This window comes from Cynara cardunculus (assembly GCF_001531365.2).
Source record: "Cynara cardunculus var. scolymus isolate 2C chromosome LG 15, CcrdV1, whole genome shotgun sequence".
NCBI lineage: Eukaryota > Viridiplantae > Streptophyta > Magnoliopsida > Asterales > Asteraceae > Cynara > Cynara cardunculus.
The window spans coordinates 2667876-2685683 of record NC_037542.1 but is presented as its reverse complement, the minus strand read 5'-3'; the positions used below and the strand labels follow the sequence as shown (position 1 = coordinate 2685683).

General features: G+C 35.8%; 2 protein-coding genes across 3 annotated transcripts; one reads left to right on the top strand and one right to left on the bottom strand.

Annotated features, from left to right (window-relative positions):
- The first annotated feature begins 2157 nt into the window (after positions 1-2157).
- Positions 2158-5080, top strand: LOC112527772 (nucleolin-like). Of its 2 annotated transcripts, XM_025138568.1 has the most exons (3): positions 2159-2735; positions 3901-4175; positions 4906-5080. In XM_025138568.1, exons 1-2 carry the CDS (start codon positions 2391-2393, stop codon positions 4144-4146), a joined length of 591 nt encoding a protein of 196 aa, XP_024994336.1. In that variant the 5' UTR covers positions 2159-2390; the 3' UTR covers positions 4147-4175; positions 4906-5080. The 2 variants fall into 2 exon arrangements, with proteins under 2 accessions (XP_024994335.1, XP_024994336.1); XM_025138567.1 differs by lacking the exon at positions 4906-5080 and having other exon boundaries at positions 2158-2735; positions 3901-4482.
- A 1906-nt stretch (positions 5081-6986) lies between these two features.
- On the bottom strand, positions 6987-13174 carry LOC112528316 (ER membrane protein complex subunit 6). The gene is made up of 5 exons (XM_025139317.1): positions 13011-13174; positions 10617-10735; positions 7783-7978; positions 7671-7690; positions 6987-7299 (listed from the first exon to the last, which is right to left on the bottom strand). The coding sequence occupies exons 2-5, from the start codon at positions 10724-10726 to the stop codon at positions 7269-7271; spliced, it is 357 nt and encodes a 118-aa protein (XP_024995085.1). The 5' UTR covers positions 10727-10735; positions 13011-13174; the 3' UTR covers positions 6987-7268.
- Positions 13175-17808: the final 4634 nt, after the last annotated feature.

The following is a 17808-nucleotide window of genomic DNA, read 5'->3' as shown; positions in this document are numbered from 1 at the left end:
TACTCTTGAAACAACATATCCAATTTAGACTTTACCTTTTCAAAGCATGACTTACCTTGATCCTCACCATACATTTGATTGAGCTGGACTTGCATGTACTCAACCTTGTCTCTAGGGTCCAATATATTGCCAAAAAATATGATGAAGTTCATCTTATCTGGATCACCCCAATATTTACTGAACTTCTCTTTCATTTTAACACCCATTTCCTGTTCATAAATCAAAAACAGAAAGTTAGTAAGCAACCAAATATAAGTAAATAGTAAAGGAAATATTAAAGGAAGATAAACATACCTCTTCAACTTTTGACGTAGATTGTAACATATCGGCAATAATACAACTCAAATCTGAAATCTCGGTTAAGAAAGAATTTGAGGTGACATAAAATGAGCCAGAAATTCTAATTGTCATCTCATAAAATGTCTTCAAAAATATGACCAGGCTGTCAACAGATAACCAATCAAGATATGAAGGCAGCGAATCTCCCAAATCCAAATGTAACGCGCTGTCACTACTCTCATACGTTTCAAAAACTTGTCTGTAACCTATTGCGGTTCGAAGCATCATATACGTGGAGTTCCATCTAGTTGGAACGTCAAGACATAAGGAACTTTTCTCTTTCACTTCAAGCAATTCTGCAAGTTCTCTAAACTTCTTCAACCTAGATGGAGAACCCCTCACCCACCTAATGTAATCCCTAATCTTCTTAACTGATGAATCTGCTAATTTCAATCCATCTTGTACAACCAAATTAAGAATATGAGCAATGCATCTCATATGTATGTACTCTGCCCTAATAGAAGAACCACCCCAATTTCACCACCTTGTTTTTCATGAACCCAACGGCAATATTTTGAAAAGGTTCCCTTAATGAAAAAGTACTTCCTCAATATCATGAAGTGCAAGGCTCATGAAAGATTGTGAGATATAAGAGTTGATGAATGACAATTATGTAATTTCTCCAAGACATGTTTTTTTTTGTGCGTTTATTTTTTAAACCTTCTCACCCCTAATATTCCATATGGAATGAAATGATCATCTAATGGCATAGTTAACAATGTTCAAAGTACTTGAATTTCTACCGGTATCCTATATTCATTGCAAATAAGCTTTATTCATATTTTACAGTTAAATTTCTACATTCGCCGCATTGTGCAGATACACAACTAGTTTTATATATAAAGAGGAGAAATAAAAAAGAAAACCACACTCTTGGTTCTTGTGGTCTATGGTTAGAGTAAAGACAAAATATGAAAGGACAAAAAAAGGTTAAAAGGACGAAAATATCCCACATTTAACTGGGATTTTTAACGGTATTAAATTTAAGGGACTATTTTCAAAGCAAAATGTAAATAGTAGGGATGATAATTGTACTTACTAAAGTCTAGGGATGACTTTCGTAGTTGGATGTAAATCATAGGGTCCAAAATTGTAGTTTATCTAATAAGTGGAGTATTGTGGTTAGAGATGGCCAAATCGGCCCGGCCCCGCCCGGGACTGCCGGAGGATCGAGACCGGGACCGACAAAGGACCGGCCTGGCCCGGGACCGGTAAAGACCGGTTATGGGACCGAAAACCAGGACTGGTTGAGGTTTTTGGTAGTTTCGTGGGACCAAGATCGACCAGGACCGGTTATGGGACCGACTATGGACCGGCCCGGTCCGGCCCGAAAATTCAAATAATTTTATAAATAAATGTATTTTTAAATAATTTTATAATGTATTTTTATAAGAAAACGTAATTTTAATTATATTAAAACGCATTTTTAAAGTGTATTTGAGTGACCCAATTGCAAATTTTATAATATATTAAAAATATATATTATTAAAAAAATTAAAAAAAATCTTATTTTTTAATGCAAGGACCGGTTGGGACCGAGACCGGTGGCCCATAACCGGTTAAGAAGTACTTTGACCGGTCCTATCATTTTCGACCAGAACCGGGACCGGTTATGAGAAAGGTTATGACCGATTAGAACCGGCCCGGCCTGATCCGAGATCGGTTTTTGGCCATCTCTTTTGTGGTTAGTTGAAGCTGGGCCCATATCGAACGGGCCTGTTAGGTCAAGGTCCATTAGAAGAGTTGACTGTTGCAGATTGACAAAATTACCCTCCTTTGGTTCATCAACGCCAGAGAATTACGAACAAAACCCTAGTTACCATCACGTGACCCCGTAATACAGAGGCGCCGCAAGGTTCACTCATCATACTAGCCGTCCGATTAAATTCCTCGTCATTGATCCTCGTCAAACAAGGATTCAACGGTCCAGATCATACGTTACGTTGAGCTACTCCGAAGAACGAAGAACCCCCTCTACTCCCCTCCTTCCGCTCATCATCATCTATCTCCTGCAATTTTGAAGAGAATTTTGCTGTGAATTATCTTCAAAGATGAAGATGTTGATCGAAGAAGAGTTGGAGTTTGAAGGTGACGATAATATTGAAGCAATTGTTGTTGATGATACTGTAGAAATTGATGGTGAAGTTGAAGTTGAAGAGGATGACGGTGAAGACGAAGATGATGATGATGGTGAGGAAGAGGAGGAAGAAGAAGATGACGATGACGTGCAGGAGGTTTTTCAGACATCAGGCGGTGGTCCACCGGCTGCGCCGGTAGAAGTTGAAGATGACGACGAGGATGACGAAGAGGATGAAGATGATGATGGAGATGACGACGACGATGACGGTGAAGATAGCGACGACGACGACGATGAGGAAGAAGATGAACCAGAGGAGGTATATTTATCATCACTTTAATTAATCGTTTTAAAATTTCCTAGTAATTAGTTTATTAACTTTAATTAGTAATTAGTTCATTGCTGATAGTTTTTGTGAAATTTTGGTTTAGATCTGATGATTTTATGCTTCTATTTGCAAACAAGCGTAGAGATAGATTTACATTTATTTTTAGATGTGTTTTTTCTTTTTATGAGTTAAAAGCTACAATTTATCTCCATGTTGATTTAGTTTTTCATCAAAATTTCTGTTCTTATCAATATTGACTTAAGTTGTTCATCAACTATGAACTCTTTTTGGTTTTTGATAAATTTGGTGACTTATTGAAAGAATACCTGGATCTGGTAATTTTCAGGTTCACTGCAGCTTTCATGCTTCATTTTCTAGCAACCTTCTCTTGAGTTTGGTGCTTGTTGCTTTGTTTTCTCTGGCAAAGCTTTAGATCTAGTCATGGTTGTCAAAACTGCTTGTGGTTTGGACCATACTGGTGATGATTTCAGTTGTATGATTCAATTTGTGTAGTAAACCATATGACTCGCTATAGTGATCCGTGATCTAGTTTGAAAAGCATCTTTCGTTGTAAAACGAATCATCCTCTTATCGGTGTTAAATTTATATATTAGACCAGATTATCTTAAAAACTTGTTTGTGTTGCCGTTGGATTTGGGAAGAGCTTATCGGTCTGAAACTTCTAACAGCAACATGAATGGGACTTCGTCTTTAGTTGACATTTCATGGAAAACACGATTCCTATTTGGCCATATTCGTAGTTCTTGAAACTAGATAGAGATTCTTAATTTGATTTATGAATTGACAAACACGGGTATAGCTTAGTTTTTGTGTTGGGGTTGTTATTGGTTGATTGCTCTTTTATATCCATTATATCAGTCTGTTAGCTTCTTTCTATAAACTATGTTAGAATCCACATTCTATTTATGTATGAGGTAAGAAAGCATTGGCTGTGCCGCAAGCTTTTCCCTATGCAGATTCTGATCTAAAATGATGTAATTTTCGTTCTTTGTATGCCTGTGTTTCTTGTTTTCTCTTTTAAAGGATTTTTGGAACTCCTTTATGTGTTTTATGTGTCTGATGCAATATTCTGTTTGTATTCCATATTTGTTTCTTTTATCATTGTTGTAGCTGACAACTTTTATGTGGCTTGTAGGAGGATATGGGAACTGAATACTTGATTCGACCCGTGGCCAATCCAGAAGACGAGGAAGATGCTAGTGATTTTGAGCCAGAAGAGAATGGCGTCGATGAAGAACTTGAAGAAGAGGACGAGGAGGACGATGATGATGGTGGGAAAGTGGAAGCCCCACCAAAGCGAAAGAGGTCCAGCAAAGACGACTCTGATGATGATGATGACGATGATGATGGCAAGGATGACGACAGACCATCCAAGCGATGAGAGGTTGGCAAGAAATCATCAATACATAGGTCCAACTCTCTCTCTCTCTCTATAGCTTTATGTTACAATTATTCCATGGGTAGAAATGGTTCATCATTGTGTTGTTTACTACTATTACTACTACTACTACCACCATTTCATGCAGTTATATGAAGAATGGTAAAGTTTTAGGAAGTTAAAGAAAGTATGGTACTTGTGATGTTGGATTTGTAAGTTATGACAGTTCTTTTTAGATGTTTTAGAAGATGAGAGATGTTTTGTTGTTGGTATGTATGATTGGATAATCTGAAGTGCATTTTAGCATATGGATTTTGTGAAGAAATTGTTGGTTCTTGTCTTTGTTTATAATGCTTGATTTTGTTGAGTATGAGTATGGAATGAAATGGGGAAATGTATGTTATGAGCTGAGGGTAGGGGAGAAATGTATGAGCTGAGGTGTGTGTTGCATATTGGTTTAGCATTGTTTATAAATTGAAAGAAAATCATAAATAAATAATTTAATGGAAGAAATGCAAAAGGAGAATTTGGTAAAAGTGTAACCTTGGCTATGATGGATTGGGCAAAGAGATACCAAAAGGCTGAAATTGTGGAAAGTTGGGAGGGTTGGAAGGGGCATTATGGTAACTTCAAGTTGTATAACTCAAATGGGCCGTCCTTTTTATTGTAATAAAATAATTAATTAATTTATATATATATATATATATATATATTTATTGTGGTTGTGATGAATTTAATTGTTTTGTTGTTTTTGGTTGGCAGGTTGTAACCCATTGGTTGAGACGAAGGCCTGAATGTCGTCAATCTACAAACCTAACCATTTATTTAACGCAAATTGTATATAGAAAAAACATTTTTTCTAAAAAGTTATTTAATTTTCACATTTCATTTATGAGGATATAAAGTGTTTGTCTTCGTATATTACTTGGTCAAAGTCATAATAAGTTCACCACATGCTTATCAAATTAGTATATTGAAATATGACTAGGAGTTGTTTGATAATTGTTGAATGATTTGGTGCATAATGACGTGGTCAGAATGATTAATAGGCTTTCATAATATAATGTGAAATGAAATATAATTGTTTAGTAATTGTGTACAATAAAATTAAGGCTCTTTATGGTTAAGAGAGATTTATGATATAAAATCATTCAAAGGGTTTTAGAACCATTAAGAGGTAAACTTTTTTGTTAAACAAGATTCATTTCTTAACGATTCAGAAATGGTATTTTAATGGAACTATTAAGACAACCCCTAGTTTAAACGGAAGTTTAGTTTGATGAACTGGTTTTGAATTTCGTGAAGAGTTTGGAACGATTTAAAATCTTTAGTGTATTTGGTTTGAATGATTTAAGATACTCATTATTTATAAATAATTGTATAAAAATAACGATAAGTAATTAGATTATCTTTTTATTAATTGATTATTATAAAATATATATTTTTAATATATTATAAAACATTATTATACACTTCTGCAAAGTCCTCTCATGAAATACTAAGGGACTGTTTACTTGTGGTTTAACTCTGCTTATTGGTCTATCTGGCTTATTCGCACAGTTCATTTGGGTTGTTTACTTACGGCTTTATTGCACTAATAGAAATGATGTGTTGACCCATTCAACCATAAAAATAACACCCTACCCCTTATTTAAAACACCGCCTCCTTCCCAGATAAGACACCCCTTCGTCGACCTCTTTATGATTTTCTATTTTGATGTTCAAATAATTAATATTGGAGGTAAATCGGTCATTTATGTTATTCAGACTGTTGATTCAAATAAAAAAAGTAAACAACACCCTTTTATCCAAACAGATAAATTTATCCATACACGACTTAATAACAAATTTGGTAAACAGCCCCTAACTGATCCTATGAGATTTTTAATTAAATCCCATGTCTATGGGATTTCAAATCCAAACAATTTTTTAAACAAAACATGAGATTGAAATGAAATTGAATTACAAATCCCTTCAAATTTATTTAAATTCTAAAAATCAGACCAAAAGTAAGGTGTTTGGTTTGATGAAATGGTTTTAAGGGATTTAATTTATGTGAAAAGATTTGGAATTAAGAGGATTTAGAATCATTGGTGTGATGTTGTAAGATTAGAATCAGAAGAATTTGAAACCTTTGCTATATTTTGTTTGTAGAATTTGAAATGAAATAAAATTCCATTTTTTTAAAAAATATAAAAATATTAATTTTTTATTAATTGATTACTACAAAATAAATGTTTTTAATATATTTAAAATATTACATAGAAATCCCTTGAAATACTAACCACCTCCATGCAATTTCAAAATGTGGGATTTTATTGATTTATAATGAGGAAATCCTTCAAACTAAGGGGCCGTTTACCAAACAATTATCGGTAAAATTTAACACTATCATTTACTTACAGGATAAGATTTTAGTCCACCAAAACGGTATCATATGCAACATTTTACCCGGTAAGCGTTTACCGTGGTAAGAGTCGTCGTTCTCACTTACCGGGTAAGATTCTTGGTCCTTACCATATTCATCCGGTAAGGAAATATGACTTAGTGTTAACTTACCCGGGCAAGTATTTGGTAAACGACCCCTAAACCTATAATTAAAATGAAATTCAATTCCAAATCCTTTCAAATCTAACCTAATTCTACAAATCAAATGTAACATATACATTTGTTTTTGATAGAATTGTTTTGTTGGATTTGGATCTCGTGGAATGATTCAAAATTGGAGGGGTTTGGAAGCTTTGATGTGTTTATCAAACATACACAACAATTGTTACCACTGAGTTTATCAATACTGATTTCTTACCGTCACAATTTGCTTAAAAAAGAAGGATCACTTGGAGTAGGGTACAAGAGCTGTTATGGGCTTAAGTACCCATCCTTGTCTCTTATCTCAATCAAACTCCGATCCCAAATTGGGCTTTCAGTTCATCTGTCTTATGAAAACCTAAACGAATCAAATATCTTGCAACAATAACCAGAATCAAATACCGACTTAGCAATAAAAAAGAGAGCATAGTAACAAGTCATACCGTAAGTGCCAAAATCATATATAAAAACCTTACATAACAGCTTCTTTATCTAACTTCTTCCGAAAAGCTGCGGAAACCCAACTTGCTTCACGTTTAGAAGATATGCACGATATCGTAAGCAAACCTTTTTCCATGGTCAAGGTATATATCAAAAACATACTAGTAATAAAGCCAGATACATCTTTTTGGGTGTTGGACTCGATATAACAAAGTCAAACCTTACAAAAAGGTGTGTGCTTTTCCTCAACGCAAGTTGGACTAGATATAAGAAAGCCAAATAGACCTTCTCTCTATCCCAAGGGGTAGAGGGGTTGCTTTGTGAAGACCCCAACTTGTGACACAAAAAAAACGAGAAAGCAAGCGTGGAAAATGGAAATATGCTTCTCATGCTTTCAAGCCAACAACAGAATGACTCAAGGAGTGCATATGAAAAAATTTCATGTGGTATTTCTGTGCGAGTGTGATAAAGAAAAACGAGCAAGAATAAAAGGATACGTCCAGAACAGCACAAACGACTGCAAAAAAGACATAGTTGGCTGGTTATTATACAAATCTAGCAGATGGTATTGAAAATTAAGAAAAGAACTGAAAGATATGAGAAGTTTACCAAAAGGCCGCCTAGAAAGCCGTCCATGAGAACCCTATTCCAGCTATCAAAGTATGAATGGATTGAAAAACCTGCCTTGGCTGTTAGACATACGGACGTAATAGCCATGACAAGTACATAAACCACAAAGCCCATCAGGCCGGTAAATCCCAAAATTCCAGCAATCACTCCACCAATGATGGACATAAATGTTCGACTGCATGGCCCACAAAAACATTACAATAATCAATAGAAATACACCAAGATTTCTATGAAGAAACGTGGTTGAAGATTTTAACCAAACCTAGAGTGTTTTTTTTTATTAACCTGGATATCCAACCCGCTATGCGAGTTGACACCAAACCCAGAGTTGTTATACTCATTTCATGAATCATTAACCAAATTGAATGGTAGATTTCACTAGACCTTTCCAGAATAGTTCACATAATATATAATTTATATAAATGCAACACACAAAAAGTAAGCGTCCTAACGATGTATTAAACTAAAATATACATATATCTATGACAAAAATGCTATCATCTCATTAGCCATTCACTAGAAATAAAGGCCACCATTCGCACTTTTCTCTGAGGATCAATGGGGTTTTCAGAGCAGACTTTGTCTAAAGTCTCTTCTATAGTTCTGAACTTTTCTATTTCTATGAGAAAAGTGCGATCTAAGTTTTCCTGGGTAATATTTGTACCTGGGATTTGTTTGATTTTAGAATCCTTTCTCATAGATTCAAGAAAACCCGGTTTGCCAATGCTGTAAGCTTTGGTAACCTTTTTAATAATAACCATTTCAGTATTAAGATGAAAGGCTATCATTTATGGCCATTGAATAAAAGGACCATAGAGTTGGCAAAAGTTATTGCCAATTATCAAATCAATACCAGAGTCTTGCTGGTAGATCGTTGGGAAGTTAAAGACTTCTCCTGCAAGTTCGATAGAAAGATTTCTACAAACTTTGTTTATTGAAATAGTGTTTTTGTCGGCGATGGTGGCCTTTATTTCTCTTGGGGAATTTTCCCAGAGGTCTATTTCTATGAGAAAAGTGCGATCTAAGTTTTCCTGGGTAATATTTGTACCTGGGATTTGTTTGATTTTAGAATCCTTTCTCATGGATTCAAGAAAACCCGGTTTGCCAATGCTGTAAGCTTTGGTAACCTTTTTAATAATAACCATTTCAGTATTAAGATGAAAGGCTATCATTTCTGGCCATTGAATAAAAGGACCATAGAGTTGGCAAAAGTTATTGCCAATTATCAAATCAATACCAGAGTCTTGCTGGTTGATCGTTGGGAAGTTAAAGACTTCTCCTGCAAGTTCGATAGAAAGATTTCTACAAACTTTGTTTATTGAAATAGTGTTTTTGTCGGCGATGGTGCCCTTTATTTCTCTTGGGGAATTTTCCCAGAGGTCATCTGGAATGACTTCTTTGCTAGCGAGACAAAGTGAGGCACCTGTGTCGACATAACAATGTAATTTGTATTTCTTGAAACCTTTCTTTTCATGTGGATACTAATAAGTTATATATCCGTAAACTCTACAGAAAGATCCCCCAAAACAACACAAATGTTGTATGAAATCTTGGATAAAACTTCTCAAATAGTATGATTTAATGCCAAAACAAGGCAGATTCATCAATATGATGGTAAATCAGAGAGGTTTTCAATTCTCTAATAAGATCTGCCTCTTTTGCATTATGAATCTATCGGAGTTGTAAGCGTCCAATCATAAACCAATCAATTTTGACAACCATACAATGAAGACATGGACTAAAAGAGAAAAAGTTAAAAGTCCCTTGCAAGGGAGTAAACAGGGAGTGTTTAGCTAGAAAAAGAAGGGGGTTACACTTATTTAGTTATGAAGAAAAACCAATCAAGTTTTCATTCCTTATTGTGTTGATATTATCGTGACCTGTAGTCAAAGGAAGCCATAAGCAATTTCTTGAAGACATTACCAAATACATATGACTTCTGGCTAAATCAAGCCTTTGCCAAGCAAAAATATAAATAGCTTTTTCGTTTACAGTACAAAGAAGGGTCTTCTTAGGACATCGGATCATGATCCACCAAAAATGCTCAAGATTGAACAAATGTCCAGTGGTAAATGCTTACTTTTTCATAAGATTTACAAAACCTTATTTTTTTTTGGAAAAGGGGACGGAACCCCTGGAAAACTACAAAACCTTATTTCCAATTCACTACCGAGGTCCTCTCTCTATTCCAAAATAAGTGTCCACATATTTATTTTAGTTTGTCCTAAAACAAGTTTCTAATTTCAGAAGTGCGTACTTCCCATTTCTACCCTTAATTGTGAGATGAAATTCATTACTTCCTCGATTATTAAGGACAAATGTCATTTAGTTAATTAAAAAGTGTAGAAAATACATGCTTTTATAACTGGTGTGCCTTTTTCATTGTAAACATTTATTTTGGGATGGAGCAAGTCACATGTTACAAATTTCCACAAAGGATTCCATCCAGCAACAAGTTCCCCTACAGTTACCCTTGCTACAGCATCATCCCATATGAACACCCCACTGAACCCTGCCTTCTCCAATTCTGAGCCATCAAAATAAATCATACGTTAAGCTATCCAATTACTGGTTCAACCCATTAATTAATAACTGAGGGTAGATTATACTTTGTGGATGATTGAACACTGGGGTTTTTACGGAAACAAACTCCCTACCCCTCGGGGTAGAGGTAGGGTCTGCGTACTTCTTACCCTCATAGACTCACTGGATTTGCTTGGTTTGGTTTGAACGCTAGCTAAGCTGGAAAGCATAGTATAAGGCATAAAACTGATCTGAATTGTAATTCCTCTGGCCAAAGTTATAAAACTGACCTGTAGTATACCACCTTCATGTTGCTTTGCATATTCTCCACATTAAAGGTAGGTACTTCATTCTCACTTGATTTCTTTCCGGACGCCCCTGAATCATCATGGCCAGCCATAGCCTCCACCTTTTGTAATTTTATGACAAGAATCAAGATACATTAGATGCAAATAAGGGGCTGTTTACCAAATTTTCTAGTAAGTCGTGTATGGATAAACTCGTTGGTGGACAAACATGTGTTGTTTACTTTTTTTCCCCCTGAATCAACAGTCTGACGATAGAAACAGACTGTTTTACACATGAGTATGAACTATGCGTTATTTAGTTGAACTATTAATATAAAATCAAATCATCAGATACATAGTGTGTGTCTCTAATCATCCAAAAGATAAACTTTTCACCACAATTTTCTTTAACTCGATCACAATCAGAGAAAAAGAAAGAATCGGAATTGATCGATATATTTCTCGAATAGATGAGATTTTGTCCCATCGGCTCTAAACAATCTTTTTTTTTTGAACATGAAGAAATAAAGAATTACTTGAAATGCGCCTGGATAACATCCTTTTCGGTTGGGTATGGCTCCGACTATTCCTGGAGCTCATATGATCACTCAAAAAAATAGGTGTTTTGGTTCAACTATATTCTAAGACTAGTCATTTCTAGATTAAAACCTCGAGCTCGAGGGCGTAGTTATCCGATACAAAAACCTACCTGTCATATAACTATTCACGATTCATCGATTAGAATCCTATTTTTATTACATATCTTTTTATTTTTATTTTTTTTTAGTTTTTTGACCTTTTCGAACTCTGTCTATAACTTACTAGAGGCCCCGAAAACAAAGAGAAGACGTGTACAAACGAGATATGCAGCAACAAGAAGAAGGAGCCAAGGAACTTACGCCGAAGAGTCCTGATAAATGATGATTGAGACGAGATTCTTGAAAATTCACTCATTGAAATTGAATAAGTAAACAATTAAATTGGATTCGGTTTCGGCTTGGGACGCATTTTATTTGGCAGTTTTTTGGATGTTAAATACCATAATCTTGCATAAGAGGATAGCAAGTTACAAATTATAGTTTGTTTTTTCCTTCCTTTCTTCGTTTCGAAAAAAAATACAGAAATAGGCGAAAAATTCACACATCCCATTGCACTTATCGAGGGCGTTCGTAGTGACTGAGGGGGTCGAAGACCAAGAAGTGAGTTAGGGATAGGTGAATTCTTATAGATCCATCCTCCGAATGAACCGGACATGAATTCTCGTGTCGCAAGAAAAAAAAATAATCTGGTGGGCCTAACCCTTGGGGATGTGGTAATACATCAGAGGACCGAAACATGCCACTGAAAGACTACTGAGACAAAGATGGGCTGTCAAGAACGTCAAGAACGTAGAGGAGGTAGGATGGGTAGTTGGTCAGATCTAGTATGGATTCCCAAATTCAATCCCAAAGAAGAAATTTTAAATTTAGAGGACAACAAGGGTTTTTGTTATTTCTTGAACCATTTTTTCTTTACACCAATTTATCAACAATCTATATATACAACCAGAATACTAGCTATGCTCTGTAGACATCATCAATGGAAAATCTGAACCATAAGAAAAACCAAAATACAAGGATCATTGTACCTTATCCTGTTGATCTACATATACAACCTATACCAAAATAAGGAAAATCAACTTAAAAAAGTGGATTCATGCTCTAAAATAGCTCTAGAGGTTACGAATATTCATTGATCCAACACGCCAACTAAATCCTGTGTAGGAGATCTAGAGAAGGGCAGTGAAGCTATAGAAGTGAGTAAACTCAGAGAGGATTCAAACAAACATTACAGGTCGTCGAAAAAAGGATTTGATTCGATTTTTGGGTAAGAAGTTGGAGATGAACAGAGAAGAGAAATCGAAAAGGGAGCAGAAATCAATACCGGGAAAGAGGTCGTTGGGAAGGAGATGCAGAGGTCGCCTGGGAACTTGCTCGTCGTGAAGAGAGGGTGCGTGGGGAAAAGAGGGAGGCGCCGATGAGGAAGGAGATGCAGGGTTTCTATTGAGCGTGATTAACAAGGGGCAGGAGTAGTTACTTTTTGGGGGAGTCATGACCATTTCCCGATATGACTTTCACCGCATTGATCACAGTAACCTACGGCAGCTACTCAGATTCAAAGCTTTACAGTTCACACATACAGGTAAAAGGAACAATCAACAACGCATCACCACATCTTATAAGCATTATCAGTAATTTTCTGCCAACAACTACATCTTCATAGCAGATCGAAGTTAAAAAATGGATTTATCCTTCAAATGTCTAAAAATCCACATCAATTTGAAGTAATTGGAGCTGTTCAAAAGCCATTAAACCTACAAAGATCTAAATTTCAACGTCAACATATAGTGGTATATACCTGGTGCAGATATAAATACGCCTGAGGTGTTGAATCGGATACCGCAGTGATTGCTGTTCTCCAACAGGGGTCTACCGATCACTTTGTTAATCTCTCCGTCCGACTTTGTCGATCAAACAGGTCAATTTCTTCTTGATCATGAATTAATAGATTTCGTATGGTGGGTATTTTAGGTCAGGTTTTGGGTTGGGTTGGACCGGGCTAAATTCATTTTCACAATATTATTTGAAATTGTTAGGGGTGTTTAGGATTGCTTATCCAAAAACAATTTATGTTTTTTTTTTACAAAAACATTTATCAAACTTATGCTTTTTTATAAAAAAATATTTATCAACTTATTATAAGTTAGATAGATTTAACTTTTTCAAAAACTCTTTATTACCGGTTTGACATCGGTATAAGTTGTTTATCCAAGCATTCAAAAGTGCTTATTACCGGTACCATACCGGAACAAGTCAATAAGTTGTTTTTATAAACAATCCCAAACACCCCCTTAATCTTAATTTTCCGAGCTTATAAAACTGTACATTAAGGGGGTGTTTGAGATTGTTTATTTGAAACAACTTATGCTTTTCTACAAAAACACTTATCAATTTATTATAAATCAGAATGATTTAACTTCGTCAAAAACTTCTTATTACCGGTTTGACATCGGTATACGTTGTTTATCCAAACACTAAAAAATGTTTATTACCGGTGCCTGTAACATCTCGCTTGAGCAAACCCCAAATTACCAATTTTATAAAATCTCCAATAAAATATAATTTATTGATTATTGAGACCAAAATTGATCCTAATTATTCTAAATTTTTTGTCAAAGCAATCGGTCCAGAGATAGGCGATGAATTGGTCCAGAGGCGATGAATTGGTCCAGAGGCCATGAAGGACTAAGTCTGGAGAAAAGACCAGAGGCGATGAATTGGTCCAGAGGCAGGCGATGGACCAGAGGCTGCTGAAATGACTAAGTCTGGAAGAAGACCAGAGGCGATGATTTGGTCCAGAGGCAGGCGATGGACCAGAGGCTGCTGAAATGACTAAGTCTGGAAGAAGACCAGAGGCGATGAATTGGTCCTGAGGCGATGAAGGTCCAGAGGCAATGAAGGTCCAGAGGCCATGAAGGACCAGAGGCTAGGAAAATGGACCAACCCATTGAAACACACAGATCTGGGCATAAAATAATTAACCTCAAAATATGGGATATTAAGTTTCTAAAAAACTTCGAAATATCCGTTCTATTTTAGTGATAAAACCACCCGAAACATAATTCCAAACCGGATATAACGGATTTTTACTTACAACCCGAATTAAGTAGCAAAAAAATACGTGACATATTTATAACCGGAACAAGACTATATATAAGCTACACTTACTACAACTATGAGATACGGTAATAAGCTACTATTTACCCAAAAGCAAGATCAAAATCTTCAAGTTCCCCGATAAATCTTCGAGTCAGACAACAGGTTCTTTCTTTTTATCCGTCTTCTTTCCTGAGAGAGATTGCCACTTAAATGGTAAGGCAACGCTTAGTGAGTTAAATAGTTAAATATTACATATCAATATCGCACATGTTTGTAAACATACATAATAAACTCTTATCAATAAAAGAGTTCAAGACATCATCCAGATGCAAACCGAAACTTACAAGAAAACGAGTGAACAATTACATACCGGATGCTAAGATCATAGGATTCCATATTCAAATCACCATTGTATACCATACTATTGATGTTCAATACAACAAGGAGATAGGATCAACAACCAAATATATTCAACAACGTTAGAATACCAATAAATATCAAGAACCAAGAGATCGAATCGGTATACATAACGAGGACAGTGCATCAACCCGTGCTTTACCTCCCGGGCTTATGCCAAAGTCCGAGTCAGAATCATACATTACGGGAAACCTCGCACTGCCCGTCTTCCTCTACCGGGTATGTGCCAAGGTTCCCTACTCATTGCTCTTCCTCCTCTTTGAGCAATGAGTATTCACAACCGCAGAAAGTCTCACCCGTCCAACCCGGGATCTTGACTTTGCCATAAACTTCCGGTGTACCACACGAAGTAGTACCCGTACTATAGCGTACAATTCAAGGAACAAAACAACGAGTCCGGATCCAGAAAGCAAAGCGATGTACCGAGATAGTAATAAGGAATTGACTCAAGAGATGGAATCAAAGACAAATCAAGATCGTGTGACTCCATTCAAGACCAAAAACATTCATATGAAAAAATATATATGTTCAAATCAATATGTAACAATTAACTATATTACTCACCGGGCAACCACAATAATACCGAAAAGCTCCAAAATGAGCTCACAAAGAAAGTCCAAGCTACCACACTTAGATTGCTTCCAAAGCATCAAAATATGTTCTAATTATCCCCTGGAGTAAATGCATAAAATCTCATAAGCAACCAATATAAGAAACTCATGATATACACATATCATATTTGAACACTTTACGTAATTTTCTATGTACAGGTGCTGCATACAGAACTGTTTTGCCCATTTTAAGTTCGAATTCATGCCTTGTTTATAAAATAAGAAATAAATTAGACTTAATTATCTAACTAAAAAAATTGGCCTGACCTCATTTGGATTTTTCTATGATTTTATACAGTTTTTCAAAGTCTGCACACTTTCAATGCATTCTTAAGTCAAMATTCTCATTTTCAAACATTTTTCTCAAACCATTTTGATTCCAAATTATTCCAACTTCTGAATCTCAACTTAATTTAACATATTTGACATAAACAACCAAAATCCAACCTTTATTTTATCATTTATATTATCTCCCAAATCATTGACTTAATCAAGTCAAAGTTCATATGATGAACTTGCATAAATCTTGATAATCTTTTGAATCTAATGATCATTTCAAGCCAAAAACACTAAAATGCACTCCTTTTATACACTTAAGATCAAACCCATATGAAACCCTAACTCTATCTCAACATGCAATCCATATAACAAGAATGTCAACCAAGAACAAGTGCAAAAAATGGGTTATACCTTACTTGATGATCAAATCCTTCAAAGATCTTGTAGTTTCTCTTTGATTTGAGTTGAATCGAGCCTATGTGTGTGAAAAATGCACCTCTAGTGTGYGTGTGAGTTCTRGACTTAAATGACAAGAAAAATGGGCCAAAACTCCAATTTATAATGCTAAAACTCGAGTTGGGCCGGGTTGTCCCGGCTAGGTACCCATTTTGACCATAAATACTTAAATTATTCATAACTTTTCGCTCGGACCTCCGTTTTCTATGAGATTTTCGCCTACACGTTCATAAAGAGATAATCTATAATATCCAACAAAAATATTCCTGAAAAGATCTTCCAAAAAAATTCGTTTTACGTATCTATTTGACGTGATATTTTCCAAATCCTCTAATATATTCTTAAGAAATATAATTCTAAAACTTCAGACCCAAACTCCCACTAAATCATAAGTTATCTTTAACCCAATAATTAAATACACTAAGCAAATAATTGGGCATATTAGAAATTAGATGTTACAAATACCTCCTCATTTTGAGGATTTCGTCCCCGAAATCACTGTTGTGGAAATAAAAAAAGGTATTTCGCCTTCATCTCATCTTTACGCTCCCACGTCCAATTTGGTCCCCGATGGTGTTTCCACTTGATCAATACCAAGTCTACTTCATTATTACGTAGTTTTACTTTTCTCTCGTTCAGAATTGATTCTGGTTCTTCAATGTATCTTAATTTCTCATCTACTTTGACTTCGGCTAAGGGCACCGTCTCTTCATGTTTACCCAAGCATTTACGTAAGTACCCGACATGAAACACATCGTGTATCYCCRTAAGTTCCTYYGGTAACTCTAGTCGATAAGCCTGTTTTCCGATACGCTCCAATACTTTGAACGGGCCAATAAATCGTGGACTTAACTTACCTTGTTTTCGGAATCGAAGTACACCTTGCCAAGGAAAAACTTTCACCATTACCATATCACCCACCGAGAACTCGATTGGCCTTTTGCGACGATCTGCATAAGGCTTTTGACGATTTTGGGCAGCTTTCATTCTTTCGCGAATAATCTGAATCTTGTCATGAGTTATCTGAATGAGTTTGGGACCAACTAAAACTTTCTCTCCCGTCTCTTACCAACACAAGGGTGTATGACACTTACGTCCGTATAAAGCCTCATAGGGAGCCATTCCAATTGTCGAGTGGTARCTATTGTTGTAAGAAAACTCAACCAAGGGTAGGTGAGTATCCCAGCTACCACCAAATTCTATGACACATGCGCGTAACATATCCTCGAGAGTCTGAATGGTTCCTTCTGATTGACCATCGGTCTGAGGATGATAGGCTATACTAAATGCATGACGTGTTCCTAACTCTCGTTGAAATCTAGTCCAAAGATTAGAAGTGAATCGAGAGTCGCGATCAGAGATAATCTTCACTGATACACCGTGTCGCAAGACAACTTCATCATTGTACAATCGCGCCCATTGATCCATAGAGTAAGACTCTCGGACAGGTAAGAACAATGTAGATTTGGTCAATCGATCAACTATAACCCAAATACTGTCGTGTTGTAGTTGGGTCTTCGGTAGTTTAGTAAGCAGATCCATCGTTAATTCCTCCCATTTCCATATCGGTACCTCAAGAGGCTGTAAACTACCATACGGTTTCTGGTGTTCAGCCTTTACTTGCAAGCATGTGGTGTGACACCCCAAAATGAGGTAAATAAATAAATTAGAAAACAAAAAGAACAAGGAAAATAAAATAAAATGGGTTTTATTTTATTGGAAAAAAAATATATA

Coding starts and splice junctions, on each gene's coding strand:
- LOC112528316 (XM_025139317.1), bottom strand. CDS start 10,726: ATGGCTGGCCATGATGATTCAGGGGCGTCCGGAAAGAAATCAAGTGAG. Junction 7,979..10,616: donor ATGAAGGTGGTATACTACAG/GTCAGTTTTATA, acceptor TGGGCCATGCAG/TCGAACATTTATGTCCATCA. Junction 7,691..7,782: donor GCTTTCTAGGCGGCCTTTTG/GTAAACTTCTCA, acceptor TCTTTTTTGCAG/TCGTTTGTGCTGTTCTGGAC.
- LOC112527772 (XM_025138568.1), top strand. CDS start 2,391: ATGAAGATGTTGATCGAAGAAGAGTTGGAGTTTGAAGGTGACGATAAT. Junction 2,736..3,900: donor AAGAAGATGAACCAGAGGAG/GTATATTTATCA, acceptor TGTGGCTTGTAG/GAGGATATGGGAACTGAATA.